The sequence below is a fragment of the Eumetopias jubatus genome, unplaced genomic scaffold, assembly GCF_037043125.1.
Source record: "Eumetopias jubatus isolate StellerSeaLion01/CBP00866 unplaced genomic scaffold, mEumJub1_p1.0 scaffold_7, whole genome shotgun sequence".
NCBI classification, from domain to species: Eukaryota; Metazoa; Chordata; class Mammalia; order Carnivora; family Otariidae; genus Eumetopias; species Eumetopias jubatus.
The window spans coordinates 3504652-3515309 of NW_028274813.1; the positions used below are offsets into that span (position 1 = coordinate 3504652).

The 10658-nt window shown below is 43.4% G+C and overlaps 1 protein-coding gene across 6 annotated transcripts in view; it reads right to left on the reverse strand.

Annotated features, from left to right (window-relative positions):
• WDR20 (WD repeat domain 20) overlaps positions 1-8558 on the reverse strand; it is a 62116-nt gene extending 53558 nt beyond the window's left edge. For all 6 annotated transcript variants that reach the window (XM_028099821.2, XM_028099805.2, XM_088024442.1 and 3 more), the window contains exon 1: positions 8276-8558. In XM_028099821.2, coding sequence (XP_027955622.1) covers positions 8276-8524 — 249 coding nt within the window. In that variant the 5' untranslated portion in view covers positions 8525-8558. The remainder of the gene's footprint in view (positions 1-8275) is intronic.
• Between the last annotated feature and the right edge of the window lie 2100 nt (positions 8559-10658).

A 10658-nucleotide genomic window follows, 5' to 3' on the forward strand; every position in this document is an offset into this window, starting at 1 on the left:
TAACGAGCTCTAGTGCAGATCCACTAACTACTGTAATTTCGAAGTAGTGATGAGTGTGACATCTGATATATCTGCAACAACCATAATGTGATATGCAAACACCTGTGATTTTCACTGGTGATAGTCACAAGTCTGTTACTACTGTGATTTGTTGCCTAGATCCATAATTGGAAGGACATGTTGAAATTCAGTTAAGAGTTTTTCCCCATCTAGGCTAATACATCCACTAAACTCTATTCAGATTAAGAAGCACTAACAAGTGAATATTGTCTAGAATAATAGACACCATCTGCACATCTACCACTACTTACTTGTCCATCTCACCATTAAATTATAGGCACTTTAGGCTAGGGACTATGTCTTACTTTGTCTTTGGGTCTACACGTCCAATAAATGTTAGCTGAATGAATACCTCATTTATTACTCCACTGGACTGTGAACTCCTTGATGGCAGAGATTCTGTCTCAACAACACAAACCAACCACTCAATAAATCTTGATAGAATGAGTACGTGTATGAATAACTTATTTTCCTTTGTTGAATGATAATCCTCTCAAGGTCAGGGATCCTGTCTCATACTTCTTTGATTTCCCATAGTCTAGTATCCTGGTTTTTACACAAAACCACTCAAATATCTATTAAATGAGACATTAAAACAAGACAGAGTCTCTGAAATGAACATCAAAGTAAGTAAAGAGAATGAGCCCATGTACCAGTTCTGCTGTGCCAGGAGAAAACAGCACAGTACAGCAGTGAGGTGGATGTAACCAACCAAAGGAAAGATAGATCCAAGCCACAGAGATCATCTATAATGTGGTTACTTGAGAATATGCTAAAGTATTCCCATTCTTGCTTTTAAAATATAAAAACCTTATGGGGGCACCTGGGTGGCTCAGTCGTTAAGCGTCTGCCTTCGGCTCAGGTCATGATCTCAGGGTCCTGGGATCGAGCCCCACATCGGGCTCCCTGCTCCGCGGGAAGCCTGCTTCTCCCTCTCCCTCTGCCCCTCCTTGTGTTCCCTCTCTCGCTGTGTCTCTCTCTGTCAAATAAATAAATAAAATCTTTAAAAAAATAAAAAATAAATAAAATAAAATATAAAAACCTTATAAATTCCTTCCTCATGAAGGAGTCTTGCTTCTTTCTTATAAAGTCTACATTTTCCTACTGCTACAAAATAAGATAAAAGTTAGCAAAGATTGATTTGGCATGTTTTTAGTACAATATACCCTACTTAAAAGAAAATCCATATTACAAAATAGAATTGAGAATGCAAAACATGACTCAATTTACAAATTGCCAACTGGCAGAGAAGTTGTGAAGTTGAGAAAAATGTTACAAGGTAAGAGCAATTGCCAACTCAACCTCAATCAGAAACGAAGATAAAGCATTTCTGAAATTAGAAATATAAAGATATAAGTTTTAAAATTTAAAAAAATGTGATCTGTACACACTTCAGGGCAAATCATCTATGTGAAATAATCCAATATTCTTCTTCTAGGCAGAGAAATACTCCTCCACTTCACCTTTACTCCTTAACTCCACTTGATACTTGCATTGCTTACACCATGTGCACAGCACACGCCTTCTACTTTATATTACAATTGTCAGTACAAAAATACAAGCCCCTTACAGGCAGAAGAATCTTACTTCACCCTCACATCATCCACAATAGACAGCAGTACCTTGTAAATAATAGCTCTGCAATAAACACTTGATGAATGAGGATTATTTTTTTAAATTTTATTTTCTTGAGAGAGCGTGCAAGCGAGCACAAGCTGGGCGTGGGGCAGAAGGAGAAGCAGACTCCCCATTGACCAAGGAGCCTGATTTGGGGCTCGATCCCAGGACCCTGAGATCAGGGCCTGAGCCAAAGGCAGATGCTTAACTGACTGAAGCACCCAGGTGCCCAGAGGATCATTATTCTTTTAAAATATTTTATTTATTTATTTGACAGAGAGATAGAGAGAGAGAGTACAGGTAGGCAGAAAGGCAGGCAGAGGGAGAGGGAGAAGCAGGCTCTCTGCTGAGCAGGGAGCCCGATGTGGGGCTCAATCCCAGAACCCTGGGATCGTGATCTGAGCCGAAGGCAGACGCTTAACCGACTGAGCCACACAGGCGCCCCGGATTATTTTTTTTTAAAAAAGACATACCTTGTACTGTTATAAATAATAGATGCCAAATGTTCAGAGAAAAAGGTAACTTATCACTGATATTCCCAGGTAATTTAAAATATCCTGAAAATGAAGATTAAGAATGTCTACCAATTAAAGTTATTTCTGTTTTTGATGTTTACTCCTAAATAACCAAACAGGACATTTCATATTTCTGCACAAACTAACCACACTGAAATATAAATAAAATTGTTCTCTAAGACATGAAACATCAGACTACAAAAATCTTCACATTTATTTTTAAAACAAGGTTCTTTAGGCATATAGCCAAACCAGTCAGTGATAAAATCCACAATGTTTTGATTCTTGCTCAAGTTTTCTACCAAAGCACAATAAGTACTTAAATAAATGAAGTCACTAAGTTAACTCAACGATAATAAACATAGGTGACAAGTTTCTTGAGGGCAGAGACTTTGTCTCTACCCAGCATCTAGAACAGTACCTCCTATCTGATAAGCATGCCCTGCAAATATTTGCTAAAACAATGACATTCCTGACTATCTCATGGATTTCACGGACATATTCCGAGAGCTTCTTACCATTGCTCATATCCACCCACTCTGCCCTTCAAAATCTCATCACAGTCCTCCTCTTCAAGGTCAAGAGAACCAAGGTATCATATGAAAGTTTCTCTAGCCTGCTCTAAGTGATAAATGAAAATGCTTTCCCCTTAGTATATAAAATGTAATAGCCAAATAACTAAGCAATTATCAATATTTTAGAAGACATTAAGTAGCCCTTAATGGGAAAAAAACTACAGGTTTCCATTCAACTCCACGTATGCCCTACTAAATTAAGTATAAAACTTCTCAAGGTAAATTTGATATAAAAAGTTCTAATCTTCCATGCCTCTTTCTTTTTTTTTTTAAGATTTTATTTATTTATTTGACAGAGAGAGACACAGCGAGAGAGAGAACACAAGCAGGGGGAGTGGGAGAGGGAGAAGCAGGCTTCCTGCCGAGCAGGGAAGCCTGATGCGGGGCTCGATCCCAGGACCCTGGGATCATGATCTGAGCCAAAGGCAGACGCTTAAGGACTGAGCCACCCTCTTTCTAAACTAGAAATGGGTAGCAGAGAGATGTGATAATTACAAATGTAGTGAAGGATGTGAACATGACCTTCTCTGGAGCAGGCCAGAATCTAAAACCAGCCTGTGGGAAAAACCTCTGAAAGGCTTCTAGGTCACCCTCCCACACAAAGCATGAATTCCTCAGTCACTGACAGGTGGTCCTGCAGTCTTTGAGAGAGACAGATTATCTCCCACACAGAATGCTCATTCTCTCTCAAGTCAACCCATTGCACTCCTGGTTAACTCCGGCTCTGAAAATATTTGAGCTGTTATTATATGACTCTTTTTCTGGCCCCAGCTTCATGTCAACACAATGAGTACAAAGCCTTTTCTAGCATAAAGACCTAGAATCACATGTTCCACTTGCTTTCACAACACACCCCACTCCTCAATTCCCATTCAATGAGTAGGCAATGAATCCAAGATATTAAGACATCTTCCCAATAGAAAGATGGACTTATTTTCATTAAAAAACTATTGAGCACAGACTCCTGCAACCTTAAGAGCTGTGAAAAGGCCTTGGAAGCCATCTAATTCTACTCCTCTCCCCTCTATGGTAGGAATTGCTTCAATAACATCTCTGCAACACATTTGTGTCCCAGAATCTTAAGATGGGAGGGAAAAAAAAGTCTCTTTAATGTGAAGTACTTCTAAGTACAGTTTTTAAAAGTTATCTGTTAGTACACAGATTTGGTAGGTAACATGGTTTGATAGAAACAGATCAAAAGTAATGTGTCATTTGGTTACTTTCTATTACTTCATGGTCTCTTGCTATATAATTTCCCAGTTGTAAGAAAGCTAAATTTGTTACCTACTGACAATAATTTTAAAATGTCTTTACAAAGATGTGAGCCACTAAAAATACCCATTATTTGGAAGCCCAAAATTAAATAGGTTCTTTAGCTCGTGAAGATCTTTTTAGAAGTATGACATACGAGGCACCTGAGTAGCTCAGTCAAGCGTCCACTCTTGATCCCAGCACAGGTCTTGATCTCAGGGTCGTGCATTCAAGCCCTGTGTTGGGCTCCACGCCAGCATGCAGTCTACTTTAATGAATGAATGAATTAATTAAAAGTATGGCATAGATGGACACTGATGCTTTACCCAGTCATTCACTCAACAAATAAGTACTAAGGGCCTACCTTATGTTGGACACTGTACTGGGCACTAGGAAAACAGTGAAAGCAGAAAACACATGGTCTCTCTTCTAAAGGAGCTTTGTTTATAGAAAAGACAGATTATCACCCAGAGAATTACAAATTGAGAAAAGTGCCAGAAAGGCAAAGTTCAGGATGCTATGAGAACATGTAGTAAGGAAAACTGATCTAGCCTGGGAATTCAAAGCAGGATATACAACGGAAGTGATGTTTAAGCCGGGATCTGAACGGTGGCCATTCACATTATGTAGAAACAGATCTCATAAAATGAAAGGGTTGGTCCAATAAACCCAGCTACCTTTCACATCTTTACCCTAAAACCACCTCTTTTTTTAAAAAAAGGAAAGCCGGGATGCCTGGGTGGCTCAGTTGTTAAGTGTCTGCCTTCGGCTCAAATCATGATCCCAGCCAGGGTCCTGGGATCAAGCCCCACATCGGGCTCCCTGCTTGGCGGGAAGCCTGCTTCTCCCTTTCCCACTCCCCCTGCTTGTGTTCCCTCTCTCACTGTCTCTCTCTCTCTCTCTCTGTCAAATAAATAAATAAATAAAATCTTTAAAAAAATAAAGTAAAAGAAAAAAGAAAAAAAGAAAAGCCAAGTACTCTATAAAAAGGTTTAAAGGCTAGGGGTGCCTGGGTGGCTCAGTCGGTTAAGCGTTTACCTTTGGCTCAGGCCATGATCTTGGGGTCCTGGGATGGAGCCCCACGTCTGGCTCCCTGCTCAGTGGGGAGTCTGCTTCTCCCTCTCCCTCTGCCGCACCCCCCTGCTTGTGCTCTCTTGCTCTTCCTCTCTCAAATAAATAAATAAAATCTTCAAAAAAAAAAAAAGGCTTAAAGCCTAGGAATTGATAGTTCCTTGGAGAGAAGGATAGGGTCATACTCTACGGTAGACACCCCACCTGGTATAATTATCATCATTGTAGTCACTAAAATCTTTGCGGAAATGATTAGTGTCAGTATTAAATCAATGCTCATATTATCTTCAGTTAAGCAAAATAAATTCATAAAACTACATTTCCTTACACAAGAAACTCCATTCCGAACTTCAACTGTGAAAAGAAGATGCTTTCTTGTACCTCACAGGATTGCTATCAAGATTCGATGAGAAAATATATGGCAAAATGCTGGGGCAGATCTTGAAATGGTTGGAGGATATGGCATCCGTGCGATCAAAAAGCTTGATCGGTCCCTTCTCACTATGACAGTTCTTTAGATTCAGCTTGCTTCATTTTCCTGACCATGAGAAGAAAAAAAAAAAAAAACTGTAACACAGGTTGCACTCCTTCTCTAGCCTTGGTTTTCTCCATGAGGGTGAGACTGCAAAACTCAAACGTCCCCTTCTAGCTCTAGAAACTGACCTGCACATCTTTTTAAAGGGCCAAGAATACACTCCTTGCCTCACATTTGAGACTACCTCCTCAACCACTCCATTCCCCCATGACTCCATACTTCCTCTCAGGAATGGCAGCACATAGTTCATGACTTAAGTTTCTCAAAGACCTATTTTCTACTTATTTTACAGGCAGATTTAAGTTGAATGTATGCATCCAAATTAGATCTTCTGAATGATCCAAATGATTGTTGTAAAACTTTGTATGCCCCAATGAAAAAAATGAATAACAACAGTCAAAATGACCAACTGTCAAGAACAGAGTTATAACTCCTAATCCCAAAAAGTAAATTTTGGTTTTCTGAGTAAGGAAAATGATCTGCTCCATTTTAAAATCAGAAAAGACAGTCTCAAAAACAATCACTTATACTCAGAAATAACAATAAATACATGCAAACTCATTCACGGAAAACAATTTCTAAAAAAAATTACAACGGCTAGAAGAGAACTAAAATGTCCACCATACAATGCTATAAGATGTTACGACATGCAAATGAAATTTTACAAAAGTTACAGTGCTCAAATTACGTAGCTAAACACAAATCTACATGTTTAAGATTTTTCTTGTTTAAAATAATTTTGGAGTGTGGTCTTGAAAAGCTCTCCTACTTTTCACCTTCATCAAATAGCATCCCAACTAAGAGAACACAACTATGATACACTTCCAGGCAAGAGACCTGTTTTGATGATGCAAACCAAGGCCACGAGATCCAGATAAGGGTTGCCACTAGAGAATGCTTCAGAAATAATACATTTTCAAAGAAAACTTTTTTTTTAAAGGTAACGTTGGCACTAGTAATTGCTGATAAATTCAGCTGTTAGGCACGTTTAAAATTTTATATAAATTTTAGTAACTTAAAATTCTAAACTTATTTCCAGAGAAAAAGTTGATCCTTTCAGTCCTAGGAACAGTGGCAAGATAGCTTCCTGTTTGACACTCTTAACGCTTATTTTAACCATATTTTACACCTACCGAGTGTTTCAAGCTTTAAAGTTCATCAGAGTTAGTATATTATACATTACAACATGAGTACTGCAATGTTCTCTTTTTAAAGAGAAGCAAACAGGAGTTAAAGAACTCATCCAAGGTCACCCAACAAGTCAGCAAAGAAGTTGGGAGCAGGACTAAAACTTCAGTTCCTAGACTACGAACTACCTCACACTTTCCCAATTACAAAAGAGAAAAAAAGAAATCAAGTGATTTACTTTCAGTAATAACAGCATACCTCAAACACAATAGAGTGCTTATCACAAACAGTAACCAAAAAGATGCACCTTGAACAAATGAGACAGCGTGCTACTTCTGGATACTACTGTCATGTCCCTTGTTCTTGAAACCAACGAAAAACTTACTGCTTCTGGATATATTACGTCCCAGAGAATGTTCACTCTTCAGTATGTACAATTTGCTTTCACACTAACCAAATATTTATAAATTAATGTTACCACCTTTTTCCATGCCTAGGTGCTGTGGGACACATCAATTTCCTCACTCTTCCAAAAGTCAAGTCAAAGACCACATTTCTCAAAAATAAGCAGTTCTCAATGAGAACATCGTTACACAGCCAATAAAGGAAAAGCTCTAATAAGTTGCTTCTTTTGAAGAGATATTTTTAAAGGATGATTATATGCTTCACAGAATTAATGTTAAGTCGCCCGCCAACAAGAAAATGATTCTTGTAAAGTAGCTTTTAAGGCTTATGCCTCCCTGTTTGGGACATAGTCTGACTTGTTGGACAAGAATGATCTGGGCACGCTCACACAGAACCCCTAGGAACCAGCCAGCTTAGGTCACTGAAAACATCATTTCGACCTCCCAACTGTAGTACTCAGTCTTTCCCATACTATAAGGGCCAAGATGACCCTCTTTAACAATCTCTCAGGAGAAGGTTCCCTGGCGGAGAAAGTGACAGCCGTCCTCCCGATGTTTCTGGGAAAAGTGTTAACACCAGAAAGAGAGGTTCCTAGGAAGTGTCAGTGCGGTGGAGTAGCCCTTGGTTCCGAGCAGGTCCTTTCTGACCTAGTCTCAAGTCCTCCACCTCCAGCCCAGATTCCGCCTTACAGACCTTCCCAAGCCGCCCGCGCCCCTGTTCTCTAACCCGGAGCGAGACTCCCAACTCTCCCGGGAGGCGAGGCAGTCTAAGCAGACAAGACGGCCACCCCACCTCTTCCGGGGACTCGCAGGCCCGCTCCCTGGCCGTGTCAAAGCCTGACGGACCCTGCCAGAGAGAAGGCAGCCGGCCCGTTGTGGGGCCTCCCAGACGGAACCCCGCACCCCACGGTCCCTTTCCACAGCCTCCACCCCTTCGGAACACCACCCTCCTTACTCGTGAATCCCCCTTCCTCAGGAGCACCCCGGTGGAGTTACCGGCCCACTCAAAAGTAAGAGCGACCGCCACTCCTATCGGTCACCCTGGCCCCCACTGTCACCGCCCTGCTACCGGCCTCTGCCCACGCCGTTGGCGGGCCCCAGTGACGCCCGGGTAGGTACCTTGCGGACCCCCTTGTAGATATAGAAGTAGAGCTCCCGGCCCACATTGAAGCAGAGGCGGTCGCCGTTGCCAGACTGGTCGTTGAGGTTTACGAAGGAGACGCGGACGGGGTTGGATCCCTGCGAGTTGAAGGGCACCCGGTTGGGCCGGCTGTACTCCGAGTGCGGCAGCAGCTTGTACAGACCTTCCCGAGTGGTGAATTGGGTCTTAATCTCGTTCATCTCCTTCCCTCCTCCCTCCGTCGCCATCTTGGAAAGCAGCGTTCATCCTGCCCTAAGTGCCCGGATCACGCCCACCGCGCAGGCGCCGTCCCGGGCTCTCGCTCTCTCCCCTCCCCTCCCCCGCCTCTTCCTCCTGGCCCCTCCCACTCGCGAGTCGTCCCCGCGGAGGCCGGCCGAGGGGCAGGGGCGGGCTTGTTTACGGCCCGACTGCGCAGGCGTGCTCACCTGGCGCTCTCCGCGCGGCTGGGCGTCCGCAGGCCCCTCCCCCGGGCGCGGCCTCGGGGCGGTCCCGTGGCCGTACAGGTGAGGAAGGCTCCGGCCGGGGGTCGGGCTAGCTGTGTCGCCTCCGCCTCCGTCTCCGCCTCCGTCTCCGCCTCCCCGCCACCCCCGGGACAGAGCCGGTAAGCTGAAGCCACCGCAGGTCTGTGGTCGGGAGCGCAGAGGTGAATTCGAGCGGCCTCCTCAACTGCCTCGGCCCCGCCCTGAGGGGCCCCGGGACCCCGAGAGCGGAGGGAGAGGGCCGCCCCCCCATGCAGGGTCTGTACGTGGGGTGCCGAGAGCCGAGCACCGGAGCTTCGGCGTTCTGCCTTCGGGAGGATGCGGGGGCGCCCCGAGGCTGGGGGGGAGACCCTCCCGCAGGCCTGCCCTGGGCCACCTGCACGACCATCGGGGAGCCCCTCAGCGCCTCCCGGAGCCAGTTTCCGAGAGGGTACCGAGGGGCCTCAGTTTCCCGCTTCGCGGCGTTTCTTTAGGCGGGGCCGGGGGAGAGCACGCTGTACGTGTGGACACAGCGTGTGTCTTTGGAAGTCGGCTCTCTGGATGCCTGTCGGTGGCGAACATCGGCTAATGTGGAGCAAAGTAGGTTGTGTTGGCACTTGTTTCTTAAGTTTGTCTTCACTGAGTGTTTAGAGAAGAGGGGGAGCGTCGGGTCGGGCAGTGGCTTTCGGAACCAGAGACTCAATCGAAGCAGGAGTCACTGGTCTTGCTCAAGAGCTTGACGAGTAGAGGCCATTGATTAAAAAGAAAAAGGCTGAAGTCGGATCTGCGAGATTACGAGATTACTAGGCAGAGTTGTGTGCGGACACTGCTAGATCTAGATATGGGAGGACAGGCACTATTTTATACCTGGGTTTCTTGGCTAGAATAAGAACGTTTCTAAAGCGACAGAAACTTTCTGGGAGAATTCCGGGGGGAGGTGGGCAGCCAGCATTTGTTACACCAAGAATTAACTATTTCCTTAAAATCATAGCTGGAGGGTCGCAAAATTAGCAGATGGAGTTAAGTTCTACAGTACAGCGTGAATCACAAAAGTCTTATTATTACAAAGCAAATAGGTACTGCCAATGATGTAATAAAGCATCTGACACCAACATCCTGTATCCTTTGTTCATGTTGGCCAAAAAAAAAAAGCAAGATCCTACTTATTAGACTCCTAAATAGCTGAAATTTTTTGTTGTAATTGTTTTGATGTTATCTCCTTTCTCTAAAAGTCAAATAGATATCAAAGTCTTTTAAAATGCCAGGATGTGTACTGTGGTCGCCACTGGTATCCCAATTTCCTGTGTTATTTTACAATGAAAATGTGTATTTATAATGATCACCTTGAGGGATAGTGACATCCTGAATCATCTAAAAATAATCCAGCTGTGTTCCCTGGTTATCAAGGGGGAATAAAGCATAATACTTTCCGGAGGAAAAAAAAAAAAAGCTCAGCAAGCGAAAATGAAGACAAGAAATTTTATTAGCCTTCAATTAACCACAATTAACCTCAATTAACAATAATACCTGTATGCCTCAGGCTTTCTATTAAGGTTTTATTCTATATAAATTCAACATATTTTATTATCACAATAATAAATCTGTCCCCTTCATCCCATTCAGAGCCTTTGAATAATCTCTATTCTTAGTATGTTTTTCTCTTGTAGTTCCCCCCACACACACTCAAGGATTCAATAAATAATACCCCAAATTTATATAACAGGGACTGACCTAAATGCAGTTCATTTCTTTTTTCTTATTAAAAGATTTTATTTATTTATTTGGCAGAGAGAGAGAGAGACAGCAAGAGAGGGAACACAAGCAGGGGGCGTGGGAGAGGGAGAAGCAGGCTTCCCGCCGAGCAGGGAGCCCAATGCGGGGCTCGATCCCAGGACCCCGGGAT